This window comes from Candoia aspera, chromosome 2 (assembly GCF_035149785.1).
Source record: "Candoia aspera isolate rCanAsp1 chromosome 2, rCanAsp1.hap2, whole genome shotgun sequence".
Taxonomy (NCBI): domain Eukaryota; kingdom Metazoa; phylum Chordata; class Lepidosauria; order Squamata; family Boidae; genus Candoia; species Candoia aspera.
The window spans coordinates 44,119,225-44,139,872 of NC_086154.1; the positions used below are offsets into that span (position 1 = coordinate 44,119,225).

The 20,648-nt window shown below is 42.6% G+C and overlaps 1 protein-coding gene across 2 annotated transcripts in view; it reads right to left on the bottom strand.

Moving 5' to 3' along the window:
- Positions 1–20,648, bottom strand: part of PLXNA1 (plexin A1) — a 332,347-nt gene that overhangs the window by 177,620 nt on the left and 134,079 nt on the right. For both annotated transcript variants that reach the window (XM_063291689.1, XM_063291688.1), the window contains exon 3: positions 10,759–10,899. In XM_063291689.1, the coding sequence (XP_063147759.1) occupies positions 10,759–10,899 (141 nt within the window). The remainder of the gene's footprint in view (positions 1–10,758; positions 10,900–20,648) is intronic.

The following is a 20,648-nucleotide window of genomic DNA, read 5'->3' on the forward strand; positions in this document are numbered from 1 at the left end:
ACCATTTAACTATCAAGGGGACATGCAGTCTTTTGAGGCAGACCATTTTCTTTCATAGCAGGTGTGCCACTTCAGCCTCAAGCACTGGAACAAAGAAGCTATTTTGAAAGAGGTATTTAGCAGCCAAGCATGCAAGTTTTGAAAGGGTTAGATAGGCAGGCATTCTAAGTGGAGCTGGGTTATGAGTAAATGCTGATAAGCATTGATGAAGGAGGAAAGGATTCTACATTACTGAAAATATCTGATTTTAACACCTTAGAATTCAAAAGAAAGAATGACTGCAGTGTAAGATAAGATTTTTGCTGAATTTTCTTCCTGTATTTCTCCAATCTAAAGAACAGCCATGTATTTTATATCAGTTTCTCTGAGAGGAGCTTATCCTTCATTCAGCAGGATTTCAGATTTAATTGTATTTATATATTTATAAGATTTATGCCTCACCCTTTCACAACAAAACATTGTCTAGCTCCCTATTAGATAAGATGACTGAGACAACTTCCTTGGCTCATTTGGGGCTACTAGACCATCATTTCTTCAGCAAAGGATCGTTACCTTGTCGTGGTGCTGGAGCTTGAGCACCTCAATGATGCCATGAACTAAACCGTGAAGGGCCACTCAAGACGGGAAGGTCATGACAGAGAGGTCAGACTAAATGCGATCCCTGGCGAAGGTAACGGCAACCCACCCCAGTATTCTTGCCGTGAAAACTAAATGGATCAGTACAACCAGAGATATGTCGGTATACCATCGGAAGATGAGACCCCCAGGTCGGAAGATGGTCAACATGCTACTGGGGAGGAACAGAGGTTGAGTTCAACTAGCCCCAGACGTGATGACGCAGCTAGCTCAAAGCCAAAAGGACGGCTAGCAGCTGACGGTGCTGGTGGTGAACGGCGAATCCGATGTTCTAAGGATCAACACACCATTGGAACCTGGACTGTAAGATCTATGAGCCAGGGCAAATTGGATGTGGTTATTGGTGAGATGTCAAGATTAAAGATAGACATTCTGGGCGTCAGTGAACTGAAATGGACTGGAATGGGCCACTTCACATCAAATGACCACCAAATCTACTACTGTGGACAAGAGGACCACAGAAGAAATGGAGTAGCCTTCATAATTAATAGTCAAGTGGCTAAAGCAGTGCTCGGATACAATCCAAAAAACGATAGAATGATCTCAATTCGAATTCAGGGCAAGCCATCTAACATCACAGTGATCCAAATATACGCCCCAACCACAGATGCTGAAGAAGCTGAAGTAGAGCAGTTCTATGAGGATCTGCAGCACCTACTGGACAAGACGCCTAAAAGAGATGTTATTTTCATCACGGGAGACTGGAATGCTAAGGTGGGCAGTCAAATGACACCTGGAATTACAGGTAAGTATGGCCTGGGAAAACAAAACGAAGCAGGACATAGGCTGATAGAATTTTGCCAAGAAAACTCACTCTGCATAACAAACACTCTCTTCCAGCAACTAAGAGACGGCTTTATACATGGACTTCCCCAGATGGACAACACCGAAACCAGATTGACTACATCCTTTGCAGCCAAAGGTGGCGGACATCTATACAGTCGGTAAAAACAAGACCTGGAGCTGACTGTTGTTCAGATCACGAACTTCTTCTTGCACAATTTAGGATCAGACTAAAGAGATTAGGGAAGACCCACAGATCAGCTAGATATGAGCTCACTAATATCCCTCAGGAATATGCAGTGGAGGTGAAGAATAGATTTAAGGGACTGGACTTAGTAGATAGGGTCCCGGAAGAACTCTGGAGAGAGGTTCGCAACATTGTTCAGGAGGCGGCAACAAAATAACTCCCAAAGAAAGAGAAAACCAAGAAGGCAAAATGGCTGTCTGCTGAGACACTAGAAGTAGCCCAAGAAAGAAGGAAAGCAAAAGGCAACAGTGATAGGGGGAGGTATGCCCAATTAAATGCAAAATTCCAGAGGTTAACCAGAAGAGATAAGGAATTATTTTTAAATAAGCAATGCGTGGAAGTGGAAGAAGACAATAGAATAGGAAGGACAAGAGACCTCTTCCAGAAAATTAGAAACATTGGAGGTAAATTCCAGGCCAAAATGGGTATGATCAAAAACAAAGATGGCAAGGACCTAACAGAAGAAGAAGAGATCAAGAAAAGGTGGCAAGAATATATGGAAGACCTGTATTGGAAGGATAACAATATCGGGGATAGCTTTGACTGTGTGGTCAGCGAGCTAGAGCCAGACATCTTGAAGAGTGAGGTTGAGTGGGCCTTAAGAAGCATTGCTAATAACAAGGCAGCAGGAGACGACGGCATCCCAGCTGAACTGTTCAAAATCTTGCAAGATGATGCTGTCAAGGTAATGCATGCTATACGCCAGCAAATTTGGAAAACACAAGAATGGCCATCAGACTGGAAAAAAATCAACTTATATCCCCATACCAAAAAAGGGAAACACTAAAGAATGGTCAAACTATCGAACAGTGGCACTCATTTCACATGCCAGTAAGGTAATGCTCAAGATCCTGCAAGGTAGACTTCAGCAATTCATGGAGCAAGAATTGCCAGATGTACAAGCTGGGTTTAGAAAAGGCAGAGGAACTAGGGACCAAATTGCCAATATCCGCCGGATAATGGAAAAAGCCAGGGAGTTTCAGAGAAACATCTATTTCTGTTTTATTGACTATTTTAAAGCCTTTGACTGTGTGGACCATAACAAATTGTGGCAAGTTCTTACTGGTATGGGGATACCAAGTCATCTTGTCTGCCTCCTGAAGAATCTGTATAACGACCAAGTAGCAACAGTAAGAACAGACCACGGAACAACGGACTGGTTTAAGATTGGGAAAGGAGTACGGCAGGGCTGTATACTCTCACCCTACCTATTCAACTTGTACACAGAACACATCATGCGACATGCTGGGCTTGAGGAATCCAAGGCTGGAGTTAAAATCGCTGGAAGAAACATTAACAATCTCAGATATGCAGATGATACCACTTTGATGGCTGAAAGCGAAGAGGAACTGAGGAGCCTTATGATGAAGGTGAAAGAAGAAAGTGCAAAAGCTGGCTTGCAGCTAAACCTCAAAAAAACCAAGATTATGGCAAAAAACCAAGATTATGGCAACCAAGATTATGGCAAGATTATGGCAAACCAAGATTATGGCAATTTTCATCACTGCATCTAGGACATGCAGGCAGGCACATTTTGAAGGGGTTAAGCTTGATTGATAACTGGCAAATAGAGGGAGAAAATGTAGAAGCAGTGAAAGACTTTGTATTTCTAGGTGCGAAGATTACTGCAGATGCTGACTGCAGTCAGGAAATCAGAAGACGCTTAATCCTTGGGAGAAGAGCAATGACAAATCTCGATAAAATAGTTAAGAGCAGAGACATCACACTGACAACAAAAGTCCGCATAGTTAAAGCAATGGTGTTCCCCGTAGTAACATATGGCTGTGAGAGCTGGACCATCAGGAAGGCTGAGAGAAGGAAGATCGATGCTTTGGAACTGTGGTGTTGGAGGAAAATTCTGAGAGTGCCTTGGACTGCAAGAAGATCAAACCAGTCCATACTCCAGGAAATTAAGCCAGACTGCTCACTTGAGGGAATGCTATTAAAGGCAAAACTGAAATACTTTGGCCACATAATGAGGAGACAGGACACCCTGGAGAAGATGCTGATGCTAGGGAGAGTGGAGGGCAAAAGGAAGAGGGGCCGACCAAGGGCAAGGTGGATGGATGATATTCTAGAGGTGACGGACCCGTCCCTGGGGGAGCTGGGGGTGCTGACGACTGACAGGAAGCTCTGGCGTGGGCTGGTCCATGAAGTCACGAAGAGTTGGAAGCAACTAAACGAATAAACAACAACAACAAGCCCATCAGTTTCCAGACTGATCTACTTCTGCAGTGTTTTAGCCAGAGAAACCAACTTGCAGATGGGTACATCCCTTACCTTTCCACTGTTGTTGCATTTTACAGTCCGTTAACTTTCTTTTCCATGCAGTGCCAATGGAAAATGTGACTGACAAAATAAAGAATTTGCCCATGCTGGTGCCAAGCAAAAAATAAAATCAAATGGGCCAGATTTGCCTAGACATCTCAAACTGTCATTTTACATGAAAAGAGAGCTGGATTTTTATTTCAATGTCTTCATCTGTCTTAAAATAAAACCTCTGAAGGAATGGCAAAGGAAGCTGTTAACTCTAGAGTTTGTAAAGGCTTTTATTTTACATGCCCGAACCATATGTTTTTATACCAATTTATTCTTCCATTTGAAGTGTTAGCATTTAAACAAATGAGCTTAATCAGAAGGTTGTGGTGCTTTTATACAAATGTCTTTGTATTTGTTTTCCTGAAGAAGACAGTCTTGGGCACATCACTGATGTTACATCTATCTCCAGACAATGCAATACATGTAGGCAGCACCTGAAAGTATCCAAAAGCTTCAACTACCATATTTCTCTGAAAGGAGGATAATCCTGAATTAAAGAAGTTCTTCCAAAGAAACAAATAAAAGTCCTGTGCAATACCCAGCTACCCTATCAACCTAGGGTTGGCAACACCCACTTAAAACTTCCTTAAAAAATTTTTTTTTCTGTAATAAATAAATTTATCTATCTATCTATCAATCAATCAATCAAACTTGTCACTGCCCATCTCCTCCCACTGGAGGGGGAGGATACATGTGTATGTTTGTGCATATGCATGTGTGTGTGTGTGCATGCACATATACACTAGGTGCACACTCTAAAAAGTGCAGGGCTGTGACAAAAAATTTAATAGTTAATCATTTATTGATTAAAATTAATTGATTGTAAAGTATGGTACCTCATGTGTAAAATTAATTGACCTCCCATCTACATATAGACACAAATATCCTCTCTCACACATGTACACACATAGGTAGAGGTACAGTTTCCTCTTCTTCCAGGAGAAATAATGGAAAAGTTGAAAGAGAAACCACATTCTGCCTTACACAATTTCTCAAGTGCTTCTGCTCTAGGTTTTCTTCCCTAAGATGCATTGGATGTAGACGAGGTGCAAGGAGACTATATCACACGGTAGACTTGTATGTCTCTACCATTAAAGACCCTGACAACACGGCATGTAACACCATGCAACAAACTTTCCCCATATCCAATATTTTGTACTTTCTTCATGCAGACATTCTGATACAAAAAAGAGTTTACGTACTCACATTTTATATTCCTATCCTCTTTTTAAACAAAATATGCCTCTTTCCTACATATGCTACTTTACCTGGATAGTACAAAATATTATTGATTGGATCATTTATTTGTGATATATGTGTTACTTATAATTGATTTTATAAACAATTGTAAGTAATTGATACCAGGGTGCTGGGATTGATCAAGATGTGGAGTAATAGTGATTCAAAGAGTGGACTAGGAACAACCCACTTCTGTTCAGCTTATTTGTCTTTGCCAGTTCTGTTGTTGTTGTTGTTTATTCGTTTAGTCGCTTCCGACTCTTCGTGACTTCATGGACCAGCCCACGCCAGAGCTTCCTGTCGGTCGTCAACACCCCCAGCTCCCCCAGGGACGAGTCCGTCACCTCTAGAATATCATCCATCCATCTTGCCCTTGGTCGGCCCCTCTTCCTTTTGCCTTCCACTCTCCCTAGCATCAGCATCTTCTCCAGGGTGTCCTGTCTTCTCATTATGTGGCCAAAGTATTTCAGTTTTGCCTTTAATATCATTCCCTCAAGTGAGCAGTCTGGCTTGATTTCCTGGAGGATGGACTGGTTGGATCTTCTTGCAGTCCAAGGCACTCTCAGAATTTTCCTCCAACACCACAGTTCAAAAGCATCAATCTTCCTTCTCTCAGCCTTCCTGATGGTCCAGCTCTCACAGCCATAGGTTACTACAGGGAACACCATTGCTTTAACTATGCGGGCCTTTGTTGTCAGTGTGATGTCTCTGCTCTTAACTATTTTATCGAGATTTGTCATTGCTCTTCTCCCAAGGATTAAGCGTCTTCTGATTTCCTGACTGCAGTCAGCATCTGCAGTAATCTTCGCACCTAGAAATACAAAGTCTTTCACTGCTTCTACATTTTCTCCCTCTATTTGCCAGTTATCAATCAAGCTGATTGCCATAATCTTGGTTTTTTTGAGGTTTAGCTGCAAACCAGCTTTTGCACGTCCTTCTTTCACCTTCATCATAAGGCTCCTCAGTTCCTCTTCACTTTCAGCCATCAAAGTGGTATCATCTGCATATCTGAGATTGTTAATGTTTCTTCCAGAGATTTTAACTCCAGCCTTGGATTCCTCAAGGCCAGCTTGTCGCATGATGTGTTCTGCATACAAGTTGAATAGGTAGGGTGAGAGTATACAGCCCTGCCGTACTCCTTTCCCAATCTTAAACCAGTCCGTTGTTCCGTGGTCTGTTCTTACTGTTGCTACTTGGTCGTTATACAGATTCTTCAGGAGGCATACAAGATGACTTGGTATCCCCATACCACTAAGAACTTGCCACAATTTGTTATGGTCCACACAGTCAAAGGCTTTAGAATAGTCAATAAAACAGAAATAGATGTTTTTCTGAAACTCTCTGGCTTTTTCCATTATCCAGCGGATATTGGCAATTTGGTCTCTAGTTCCTCTGCCTTTTCTAAACCCAGCTTGTACATCTGGCAATTCTCGCTCCATGAACTGCTGAAGTCTACCTTGCAGGATCTTGAGCATTACCTTACTGGCATGTGAAATGAGTGCCACTGCTCGATAGTTTGAACATTCTTTCGTGTTTCCCTTTTTTGGTATGGGGATATAAGTTGATTTTTTCCAGTCTGATGGCCATTCTTGTGTTTTCCAAATTTGCTGGCATATAGCATGCATTACCTTGACAGCATCATCTTGCAAGATTTTGAACAGTTCAGCTGGGATGCCGTCGTCTCCTGTTGCCTTGTTATTAGCAATGCTTCTTAAGGCCCACTCAACCTCACTCTTCAGGATGTCTGGCTCTAGCTCACCGACCACACTGTCAAAGCTATCCCCGATATTGTTATCCTTCCTATACAGGTTTTCTGTATATTCTTGCCACCTTTTCTTGATCTCTTCTTCTTCTGTTAGGTCCTTGCCATCTTTGTTTTTGATCATACCCATTTTTGCCTGGAATTTACCTCCGATGTTTCTAATTTTCTGGAAGAGGTCTCTTGTCCTTCCTATTCTATTGTCTTCTTCCACTTCCGCGCATTGCTTGTTTAAAAATAATTCCTTATCTCTTCTGGCTAACCTCTGGAATTTTGCATTTAATTGGGCATATCTCCCCCTATCACTGTTGCCTTTTGCTTTCCTTCTTTCTTGGGCTACTTCTAGTGTCTCAGCAGACAGACATTTTGCCTTCTTGGTTTTCTCTTTCTTTGGGATGTATTTTGTTGCCGCCTCCTGAACAATGCTGCCAACTTCTGTCCATAGTTCTTCCGGGACCCTATCTACTAAGTCCAGTCCCTTAAATCGATTCTTCACCTCCACTGCATATTCCTTAGGAATATTAGTGAGCTCATATCTAGCTGATCTGTGGGTCTCCCCTAATCTCTTTAGTCTGATCCTAAATTGTGCAAGAAGAAATTCGTGATCTGAACTACAGTCAGCTCCAGGCCTTGTTTTTACCGACTGTACAGATGTCCGCCACCTTTGGCTGCAAAGGATGTAATCAATCTGATTTCGGTGTTGTCCATCTGGTGAAGTCCATGTATAAAGCCGTCTCTTAGGTTGTTGGAAGAGAGTGTTTGTTATGCAGAGTGAATTGTCTTGGCAAAATTCTATCAGCCTGTGTCCTGCTTCGTTTTGTTCTCCCAGGCCATACTTACCTGTAATTCGAGGTGTCATTTGACTGCCCACCTTAGCATTCCAGTCTCCTGTGATGAAAATAACATCTCTTTTAGGCGTGTTGTCCAGTAGGTGCTGCAGATCCTCATAGAACTGCTCTACTTCAGCTTCTTCAGCATTTGTGGTTGGGGCGTATATTTGGAGCACTGTGATGTTAGATGGCTTGCCCTGAATTCGAATTGAGATCATTCTGTCGTTTTTTGGGTTGTATCCAAGCACTGCTTTAGCCACTTTACTATTAATTATGAAGGCTACTCCATTTCTTCTGTGGTCCTCTTGTCCGCAGTAGTAGATCTGGTGGTCATTTGATGTGAAGTGGCCCATTCCAGTCCATTTCAGTTCACTGACGCCCAGAATGTCTATCTTTAATCTTGACATCTCACCAATAACCACATCCAATTTGCCCTGGCTCATAGATCTTACATTCCAGGTTCCGATGGTGTGTTGATCCTTAGAACATCGGATTCGCCGTTCACCACCAGCACCGTCGGCCGCTAGCCGTCCTTTCGGCTTTGAGCTAGCTGCGTCATCACGTCTGGGGCTAGTTGAACTCATCCTCTGTTCCTCCCCAGTAGCATTTTGACCATCTTCCGACCTGGGGGTCTCATCTTCCGATGGTATACCGACATATCTCTGGTTGTACTGATCCATTTAGTTTTCGCGGCAAGAATACTGAGGTGGGTTGCCATTACCTTCCCCAGGGATCGCATTTAGTCTGACCTCTCTGTCATGACCTTCCCGTCTTGGGTGGCCTTTCACGGTTTAGCTCATGGCATCATTGAGGTGCTCAAGCTCCAGCACCACGACAAGGTAACGATCCTTTGCTGAAGCTTGCCAGTTCTAGAAAACGATATTTTATCACATCCTTCACGGCAGCCATTTTACAATGGTGCTTTTCTCATACAACTGATCATTATCTTAAATGTTATTAACCCTACAATTTCATTTCTACTTTTTTAATCCACAGGTAAAGGAAGAAGTAATTGCAGAAGAAACTATAACCCAAAACTGGATGCTACCAAATAAATTTCAAGTCACCATGACAAAACCTTTAGCCTTGGACTGTTGCACAGCAGAATTGAGATTGTAATATTTAACCACAATCTCACTATGGTATTCCTTGCCTATATAAACACCTGTTTATCTTGCTGGAATAGTGCAGAAGTCATTTCTGTAATACCTATACAGCAGAGGCAATCTGTCAAATAACAGGTTTTTGCAAAAGAGGTCTAATAAGCTAGAAAAGATGCTACATGTATCTACATTTCCTTTCTAATAACAAGTTTATCCACCCCCCTCCCACTTCAATTAAATAGCTTTTATTTACTCCATGAACAAACAACTGAACATTCAATCAGACATAAATGCTGGGGGAAAGCCTGGTTCCTCTTTACAGCCAAATTATATGTGATGGCAACAGTTCCATTCATTCAAACCCATGTTTTCCCCTTCTATATATAAAGTTTGGACACTTGATATTTTGAATAAAGGAGATATTATGAATCAAAAGCACTTCTGCTGCTGTAAACTCATTGTCTATGCTTTACTCCTTAGTTAACCTCCAATTCTGGAAGAAAGTTCAGCTAGATGAAAGCTTCTGAGGAGGTAAAATGGGAACTACAAGAAGAGTTTTAGTATCCCTTATTTTGTACAATCCCACCCACCTCCATTCACAGGAGTGGGCAACATTTTGAGGGTCAGGGACTGCACTTAACAGTTTTTAGGTGCTTTGGGCTCACAGTGGACAGGACATGGATTTTCTGTATTATTATTAGTAGTAGTAGTAGTAGCAGCAGCAGCAGCAGCAGCAACATTATTTGAGGGAAGAGTTGGGAGAAGTTTCTGTTGTATCTGGTTGTTCTCCCTTACTATGGGTATTAAGTAACACAGAATTGCCCGTTGAATAGGCAGCCTTATAAATGGAATAGACAAAAAACAAATATTCTGCTGCCTACGTTGGCTAGATTTATGTATTCTATAAAACCACAATTTGCTTTAAGTTAACAAATAGTATTGGCCTATTCACAAATAACACTACACTATAAATCATGATTTGCAAACCACTATAGCTAGGTTCATACATTCACACTAACACAAAACAAATTTGCTTTGGCAGAATGTGTGAAACCAACCCAACAGTGATGGAATTAGTGCCTGGACTAAGAAATATTTGAACTGAAGGAAGACATTAGTCAGGCACTCCATTTTTGAAAATATATTGTTAGTAAAAAGGATTGAGGTGGTTAAACTGCAGGTACAAATGTTTTCACAAGCAATAGATTCTGTATTTTGGGGGGCAATAACAGTAGATGTCCGTATTGCAATAGGTTATCGAGAAAAAAGTGGTAAAGCAGTTCATTAGTACTGTGTTGCCATAAAAACAAAAAAATGGAATTTTTTAGGAAGCTACACTGAATAGATGAAGACACACCTTCATGTTCATTCCTGAACATAAATAAATAAAGCCATTGTTTGTAGTAACTGCCAGCCACTAGATCCACAAGCCGAAGGATTTCACAGTTGGTTTCAGTGCCCCTTCGTATTAGACTGATTTTGTTCATGTATAGGGCTTGCTAAAACTGAAACTTACTGAATGAACTTATGTAAGCTGTCACAAGGTACTGTAAAATCTGCTCACTCTTTAAAAAGGAGCCCTTAAGATAGCCATCCCTCTGTAAAGGTGCTGCATGTCAGTCATTCAAATACTTTTATTCCAATGAGCTACATAATCAGTCCATACTTTTTTTGTTCAGTTCATCCAAGAATCTAACAACCATGCCCTAAACTAAGGCGCTGTGCTGAAAGAATGTTCCATTTGCAGCAAAGAAGACCAAAAAATCCTATTCATCTCGTTATAGGGCTCCCTGGGGTTGGGTTTATGCAAATGATCACTGTAATACAAGCTTAGATTCTTACCTGTTTCTCACTCATGGCATAAAGGTATTGCAGATCAGGGCTGAGCACTAAATCCCGCAAAATTGAGCTCCCATCATGGGCCACCACATTCTCATATTGCAAGGCTGAATGTCCAATGGGACTAGCAGGATCAACCAAGATCTGAAAGAAACAAGGAACATGTAAGAAGCACAAACATAGATGCAATTTTTGCAAAATTAAGATGGGTTACATTTATTAGGTTGCAAAGACATAATGTTCCAGTTCTATGCCAGTACAGGTAGTCCTCGTTGAACGACCACCTGTTCAGCAACCATTCAAAGTTACAACAGCACTGAACGAGGGGAACTTACAACCAGTCCTTATAGTTGCAGCCGTCACAGTGTCCCCGCAGTCACATGATCACAATTCAGGCGCTTGGCAACTGGCTTGCTATTACAACAATCACAATGTCCCGTAGCCATGTGATCAACATCTGCAACCTTCACTGCTGACTTCTGACAAACACAGTCAATGGGGAAGCCAGCAGGAGGTCACAAATGGTGATTGTGTGACCGTGGGATACTGCAACCATGCAGGATTCACCTAACACAGCAAGTGACTGCCATTGTAAGTGTATGTATGTATGTATGTATGTATGTATTTGATTGATTGATTGATTGATTGATTGATTGATTTCTATAGCCGCCCATCTCAGCAAGTGACTCTGGGCGGCTTACAACAATAAAACTATAAAACAGTTCAAACAATTGCAATTAAAACAATTAAAATACAAAATAAATATACATGGCTACCAAGTAAGCAACGTATGTGTCATGAGTAAGGATGGCGAGCCGCATTTCTTGGTTTTCTGAAGACATTTCTAAACGTATCTCCTTAATTACTTGTTCCTCCCTCTTTCGATGGGAGTAAGAGTTTGTTAGGATTGATGTCCTAACAACCAGGAAACACACTGAGACAAGGAACTGGTCTCTAATATTTATTGCTAGTACTTAACAGGAATCCTAACAAACTGAAGAAGCATGGGAAAACCCAGACATATAACCCCCAAGGGTTAAGGCGGTCCCGATCTGTGTCTCTTTGAATGGCTGAACAATTCATCAGTGCTACGCATGCGCTTGACAGTCTGGATGGGAGCCCCCTGCTCGCCATCCTTACTCATGACAGTATGGATGTTAATATAACCAAGAAACAGGACCATTCACACGCTCAGGGCCCCAGGCCCGGGCACACAGCCAGGTCTTCATGGCCTTATGAAAGGCCAACAGGGTCAGGGATATCCTGATTTCTGGAGGGAGAATGTTCCAGAGGGCAGGCGCTACGGACGAGAAGGCACGCCTTCTACTTCCCACCAACCGACACTCCCTGGCTGATGGGACCCGTAGCATACCCAACCTGCCAGATCGAATTGGACAGGTAGAAACAACTGGGAGAAGGCGGTCCCTTAGGTTACCCGGTCCCAAGCCACGAGTTGTTGCAGTCATGTGGCGCCGTGCTTTATGACCATGCCGCTAAGCCACTTAGCGACCATGCTGCAAATCCCAATTACCATCATTAAGCATATCATATATTCAGACGTTACTATGTCAGTTGCTACTTTACCCACGTCCCTAGAAATTTCATAGTTTCCCATTCTACCAACTACCTGATAACTGAAAAAGTTTGTTAACCCAACAATACCATCTCAAGAGTATGTTTTGCTTGGCACTGGAAAAAGCAGAAAGTGAAATAAAGAAGCTAGGTTTTCTTAAACAAAAATCTTTTGTTTTTTTAACATTTTTAAAAGGAAATAATTAATTATCAACCTCATCAGGTCAGTTAATAATTTCTTTGCCATTTTATGAATCTTTATCTGTTTATGACTTGTCATTTTTAATGTCTTTCAAAATCAAATATCTCCATTTGCTTTTCATTTAACCTTTTTAAAAATTTATTTGATGTATTTGTACACCACTTTCCATTATTACAAACTTTGAGTGCACTACAGTTAAATTAACGAATTTTAAAAGATGAAGCAGGCAATTACTGGATAATGTGTTAGTATCTCCAGAGAAAGTGCCAACGGCTGGTAAGAGGTATGTTGAGCATTACTGACTGCCACCATGTAGAAAATATAAAAATCCTTTAATTAGGGCAAGTTTTCCATTATTCATTTCTCTATAGCCAGAATTGGATGGAGGAAGAGTGGCTGCTAAAGCTTTTTAATCTACTGTGAACTTCAGCCTCTCTTGGGATAGGTACAGAAATATTGCACTTCCAGCAATAGGATTCACCTCTCGTGTGTACAGACTCTTTTTCTTTTACCAGTCATTATAGCCTGTCTTCTTTGCCAGAGCAATCTCACATTTACCACGTCTCAGTGTTTACCATCTCGTACATTTGCTGGAATCGTTATTGGAATTAATCATCTTTTTTTTTAATGATGAATTATGTATGCTTTGTTTTAGCCAGCTTCCCCTACCCAAAGGACTTTTCAATAGCCTAATAGTTGTATTGCTCTTGAAATGCTCTCCAGTGTATCAAGAAGGTGAAGCACCTAAGCACTAACAACCCATGAAAGTATCTACTGTATGCCAAGAGGGTGCATGATAGAATGAAGACAAATTCTCTCGCCAGTTCAGTATTACAATCAAGGACCCATGTATTCTACTACAAGTCATGTTTCATAAAAGGTGTGAGGGTCAATCAGCATATTTGTTCCAGGCACAGCAGGGATACAGCAAATGTTCTAATCCCATTAATAACAGTGACAATAAATCTTAACCAAAAAGACTTGCTTTCACTACAGAGGAAATAACTGCATTAAAAGGCATCATAAGATCATATTCAACCCATGATAGGGACAGAACACAGCAAGGTTAATTTTCTTCATTCAGCTGCCATCAAGATGTTCATCGTGCATCATCTTTATCTGCTTGCACTGAAAGTGTTTTTCTTTTTGCAATTAAAACACCTAGAAGCCAACTTGCAAAAACTGAATCATGGAAGAAATGGGAAATAACCTTATCCCATCTCACCTGAAATCTGGATTCAATCATCTTTTGGCCTTACAAGCTATCTAGATAAAGTGATGATATACTATTTCAGTGTTCAGAATGGATGGTCACTTGCAGATTATCAATGGTTTGGAGATAATGGGTAGCTAGCTCAACTCGTTCACATTCTAGAATCTGGGGTCAGCTAATGAAGTTGAATGATGAGAAGTTCAGAACAGACAAAAGGAAGCATTTCTTCATACAATGAACAATTTTGCCTCCCCAGGATGTAGTGATTTCCATTCATATGGGTGGTTTTAAAAGAGAACAAAACAGATTCATAGAGGATATGATCAATGATGGCTAGTCATCAAGATGGTTTCATTCTGCCTCAATCAGATGCAACATGCCTTTTTATACTGTATGAAAAGGTGAAAGGTCCCCTGTGCAAGCACCCATTCATGTCTGACCCTCTGGGGGGACGCCGCTTTCGCGATGTTTTCTTGGCAGACTATAGCAGGCAAGTAGTTTGCCATTGCCTTCCTCAGTCGTTGCCTTCCCCAGCAAGCTGGGTACTCATTTTACCAACCTCGAAAGGATGGAAGGCTGAGTTGACCTGAGCCAGCTACCCAAGAATCTAGTTTCCTCTGGAATCGAACTCGGGTCGTGGGGAGAGTTTCTGTTGCAATACTGGCGCCTACCACTCTGCACCACATGAGGGTACCTTTTTATACTAGTTGGTTGGAAATACGAGCAGGAGGGTACTACTGCGTTCATGTTCCTTTTGTGGATTTCTTACATGGTTGGCAACTGTAAGAAGCATATTATAGGACTAGCTAAGCCTTCTTCAGCAAAGGATCGTTACCTTGTCGTGGTGCTGGAGCTTGAGCACCTCAATGATGCCATGAGCTAAACCATGAAGGGCCACCCAAGACGGGAAGGTCATGACAGAGAGGTCAGACTAAATGCGATCCCTGGGGAAGGTAATGGCAACCCACCCCAGTATTCTTGCCGTGAAAACTAAATGGATCAGTACAACCAGAGATATGTCGGTATACCATCGGAAGATGAGACCCCCAGGTCGGAAGATGGTCAAAATGCTACTGGGGAGGAACAGAGGATGAGCTCAACTAGCCCCAGACGTGATGACGCAGCTAGCTCAAAGCCGAAAGGACGGCTAGCGGCCGACGGTGCTGGTGGTGAACGGCGAATCCGATGTTCTAAGGATCAACACACCATCGGAACCTGGAATGTAAGATCTATGAGCCAGGGCAAATTGGATGTGGTTATTGGTGAGATGTCAAGATTAAAGATAGACATTCTGGGCGTCAGTGAACTGAAATGGACTGGAATGGGCCACTTCACATCAAATGACCACCAGATCTACTACTGCGGACAAGAGGACCACAGAAGAAATGGAGTAGCCTTCATAATTAATAGTAAAGTGGCTAAAGCAGTGCTTGGATACAACCCAAAAAATGACAGAATGATCTCAATTCGAATTCAGGGCAAGCCATCTAACATCACAGTGATCCAAATATACGCCCCAACCACAAATGCTGAAGAAGCTGAAGTAGAGCAGTTCTATGAGGATCTGCAGCACCTACTGGACAACACGCCTAAAAGAGATGTTATTTTCATCACAGGAGACTGGAATGCTAAGGTGGGCAGTCAAATGACACCTCGAATTACAGGTAAGTATGGCCTGGGAGAACAAAATGAAGCCGGACATAGGCTGATAGAATTTTGCCAAGACAATTCACTCTGCATAACAAACACTCTCTTCCAACAACCTAAGAGACGGCTTTATACATGGACTTCACCAGATGGACAACACCGAAATCAGATTGATTACATCCTTTGCAGCCAAAGGTGGCGGACATCTGTACAGTCGGTAAAAACAAGGCCTGGAGCTGACTGTAGTTCAGATCACGAACTTCTTCTTGCAAAATTTAGGATCAGACTAAAGAGATTAGGGAAGACCCACAGATCAGCTAGATATGAGCTCACTAATATTCCTAAGGAATATGCAGTGGAGGTGAAGAATAGATTTAAGGGACTGGACTTAGTAGATAGGGTCCCGGAAGAACTCTGGACAGAAGTTGGCAGCATTGTTCAGGAGGCAGCAACAAAATACATCCCAAAGAAAGAGAAAACCAAGAAGGCAAAATGGCTGTCTGCTGAGACACTAGAAGTAGCCCAAGAAAGAAGGAAAGCAAAAGGCAACAGTGATAGGGGGAGATATGCCCAATTAAATGCAAAATTCCAGAGGTTAGCCAGAAGAGATAAGGAATTATTTTTAAACAAGCAATGCGCGGAAGTGGAAGAAGACAATAGAATAGGAAGGACAAGAGACCTCTTCCAGAAAATTAGAACCATCGGAGGTAAATTCCAGGCCAAAATGGGTATGATCAAAAAGAAAGATGGCAAGGACCTAACAGAAGAAGAAGAGATCAAGAAAAGGTGGCAAGAATATACAGAAGACCTGTATAGGAAGGATAACAATATCGGGGATAGCTTTGACGGTGTGGTCAGTGAGCTAGAGCCAGACATCCTGAAGAGTGAGGTTGAATGGGCCTTAAGAAGCATTGCTAATAACATGGCAACAGGAGACGACGGCATCCCAGCTGAACTGTTCAAAATCTTGCAAGATGATGCTGTCAAGGTAATGCATGCTATATGCCAGCAAATTTGGAAAACACAAGAATGGCCATCAGACTGGAAATAATCAACTTATATCCCCATACCAAAAAAGGGAAACACTAAAGAATGTTCAAACTATCGAACAGTGGCACTCATTTCACATGCCAGTAAGGTAATGCTCAAGATCCTGCAAGGTAGACTTCAGCAGTTCATGGAGCGAGAATTGCCAGATGTACAAGCTGGGTTTAGAAAAGGCAGAGGAACTAGAGACCAAATTGCCAATATCCGCTGGATAATGGAAAAAGCCAGGGAGTTTCAGAAAAACATCTATTTCTGTTTTATTGACTATTCTAAAGCCTTGGGACGCGGTGGCGCTGCGGGTTAAACCGCTGAGCTGTCGATCGGAAGGTCGGCGGTTCGAAACCGCGCGGCGGGGTGAGCTCCCGTTGCTCGTCCCAGCTTCTGCACACCAAGCAGTTCGAAAACATGCAAATGTGAGTAGATTAATTGGTACCGCTTCGGCGGGAAGGTAACGGCGTTCCGTGAGTCATGCTGGCCACATGACCCGGAAGTGTCCTATGGACAACGCCGGCTCCAAGGCTTTGAAACGGAGATGAGCACCGCCCCCTAGAGTCGGACACGACTGGACTTTACGTCAAGGGAAACCTTTACCTTTACCTAAAGCCTTTGACTGTGTGGACCATAACAAATTGTGGCAAGTTCTTAGTGGTATGGGGATACCAAGTCATCTTGTATGCCTCCTGAAGAATCTGTATAACGACCAAGTAGCAACAGTAAGAACAGACCACGGAACAACAGACTGGTTTAAGATTGGGAAAGGAGTACGGCAGGGCTGTATACTCTCACCCTACCTATTCAACTTGTACGCAGAACACATCATGCGACAAGCTGGCCTTGAGGAATCCAAGGCTGGAGTTAAAATCTCTGGAAGAAACATTAACAATCTCAGATATGCAGATGATACCACTTTGATGGCTGAAAGCGAAGAGGAACTGAGGAGCCTTATGATGAAGGTGAAAGAAGAAAGTGCAAAAGCTGGTTTGCAGCTAAACCTCAAAAAAACCAAGATTATGGCAACCAGCTTGATTGATAACTGGCAAATAGAGGGAGAAAATGTAGAAGCAGTGAAAGACTTTGTATTCCTAGGTGCGAAGATTACTGCAGATGCTGACTGCAGTCAGGAAATCAGAAGACGCTTAATCCTTGGAAGAAGAGCAATGACAAATCTCGATAAAATAGTTAAGAGCAGAGACATCACACTGACAACAAAGGTCCGCATAGTTAAAGCAATGGTGTTCCCCGTAGTAACATATGGCTGCGAGAGCTGGACCATAAGGAAGGCTGAGCGAAGGAAGATAGATGCTTTTGAACTGTGGTGTTGGAGGAAAATTCTGAGAGTGCCTTGGACTGCAAGAAGATCAAACCAGTCCATCCTCCAGGAAATAAAGCCAGACTGCTCACTTGAGGGAATGATATTAAAGGCCAAACTGAAATACTTTGGCCACATAATGAGAAGACAGGACACCCTGGAGAAGATGCTGATGCTAAGGAGAGTGGAAGGCAAAAGGAAGAGGGGCCGACCAAGGGCAAGGTGGATGGATGATATTCTAGAGGTGACGGAATCGTCCCTGAGGGAGCTGGGGGTGTTGACGACCGACAGGAAGCTCTGGCGTGGGCTGGTCCATGAAGTCACGAAGAGTCGGAAGCGACTAAACGAATAAACAACAACAACAAGCTAAGCCTTGTGTTTGATTGATGTTTACAATCTTATATCCTATTCCCTACGAGCTATAGTAATACTAGGTAAACAAATCTAAGTGACATTGAGAAATATGTTTGACTAAAAAATTATTTCATGGGAAATGAGTAACTGGTACCCTTTATATAACTGTAAATAATTGAACTGAATCACTGGACTACCCTTTATCTTTACAACCCCAGCCAAAGCATTGTCCCTCCTACTCCAGTAAAGCCCTACAAAATGTGTTGCAGTTTCATTCCTCCGTTGCAATAAATAGACTCCATGCGTCCATTTGCATACTTTCCAATCAGGCAAAGGAAGTGAGGCTTAGAAGGCAGGATCCTGGCGTGTGGCTGATTAGCATGGAAATATATGCGGCTCACAAACAAACCAGGGCCTGCTTAATTAGAGCAGAGCCTTTGATTCACCGCCAACATCCAGCACATACCAGTCCAGGATTATTTTTAGTCAGTTTTACAAAACAAATGTATTTGATTAAGAGAGACGCCCCAGAGTGAAGGAAGACAGATCGGCAGCGGCAGGGATATGGAGAGGCTGGTCCCCTACGGCAAACAGGGCTTGGGCCTGTGGTGAAGGTGTCCAGGAATGCAGGTGTGATTATAAGGAGTCTTCACACACAGCCTGACAGCTGCACAGCTAAAGCATAGCAGATCCTGGAATGTGTATCTGCAGCTGCCAATTCCTCATCCCAAGCTGGAAATACCTTCCCTAAAATTGCTATTCTGAAACTTCCCTCATTCCACTGTTGGATCTGACTCTCAGATGACCCATATCTCCCTCCTCCCCCCCTCTTATGCTGTACATTCCCCCTTAAGTTTTTTGCTGCCAACTGTCCCCCCATCCTTCCTATGAAGTTGTTCTTTCTTGCCTCAGCTTATCATCGCAATCTATTTAGCTCATTCCAATCCGTTTAACCCTAAATGGAAAATGTGCAAGGCAGACATACCTTCATTTTTTGCCAGACATATACTATACACTGTAGGAAGCCAAAACTGGGCCCCCTCCCATTCTCTGCTGTATATTTCTAAGATGCTGAAACAATGAAAGGAAGTTATGACCCTGCTTCACACACCAAAAGAAAGAGACAGGTATAAGCTGTTTAAACACATCCTTTTATTGTGCATTGATCCTGCAGGCTCTTTCTCCTGCATAGCAAATATAGGTCATTACCAAAATCTGTAACCTCCTACTGGCTAATTATTTCCCTCTGAATACTAAAAACTTCTCCAACAGACCAGTATTTGAAATTACCAGAATATCTGTATTAGTAACCAACATCACTCTGCACATACTGAGATTTATTTAGTTTCTCCCATTCAAAGCCTCTGTGTTAGATACATTCCATTAAATATAAATATAAACATAAATATATTTCCTTCTCACCCCAATGGGTGGTATGTGTCTTCCTCAACTTTGGGTCCTCTACCAGAGGCCTGGGAGTCTGAGGGTTCTGCACAGTCTCTTAGCTGTTCCTAGCACTGCACTCTTCTGGACAGAGAGCTCTGATGCTGTTCCTGGGATCTGTTGGAGCCACTCTCCCAGCTTAGGAGTCACAGCCCCGAGTGCTCCTACCTCCACTGGGACCACTTTGGCCTTCACTTTCCACATCCTCTCTAGTTCTTCCTTCAGGCCCTGGTACTTCTCCAGCTTCTCATACTCCTTCTTCCTGATGTTGCTGTCACTATTACCACCACTGTCTTCTGGTCCTTGTCTATTACCACAATGTCCATTTGACTGGCCAGTACCTGCCTGTCTGTCTGGATCTGGAAGTCCCACAGGATCTTAGCCCTGTCATTCTCCACAACCTTCTGTGGAATCTCCCATCTGGACTTGGGAGGGTCTAGCCCATACACTGTGCAGATGTTCCTGCATACAATGCCAGCTACTTGGTTGTGCCGTTCAGTATGTGCTGTTCCTGCCTGCATCTTACACCCTGCCATTATGGGTTGGACTGTCTCTGAGGCCTCTCTGCACAGCCTGCACCTCGAGTCATGTCTAGTGTCATAGACCCCTGCTTCTATCGATCTGGTGCTTAGTGCCTGTTCTTGTGCTGCTGTGATCAGTGCCTCAGTGCTGTCTTTTAGTCCAGCCCTTTCCAGCCACTGGTAGGATGTCCCAATGTCAGCCACTTCAGCTATCTGTCGATGGTACATCCCATGCAGGGTCTTGTCTTGCCATGGCGCATATATAACAATATATATACAAAAACCGTTAAAGCTAATCAGAACCCACCCAAAAGATCTACCCAATTTCTAACTCCCAAAGCCAGGCCAAACAGAAATACTTAGAAAGATTTTTCTTTCTATGAATTTCTTCAAAACAGACCTCTACCACATTGCTGTTATAATATGCAAACTGCTTATAATTTCAGCACAAACGTGGCAAGTCTTGGAAGATATTTGCTTGAAAATATTCAAGTTCCAAGCTTAACCAAACCTCCAAGGAGAATGCTATCCCTCAATGACAGGAAATCAAAGCAACCAGAATATTTCTGCATATCAGCTGATGTC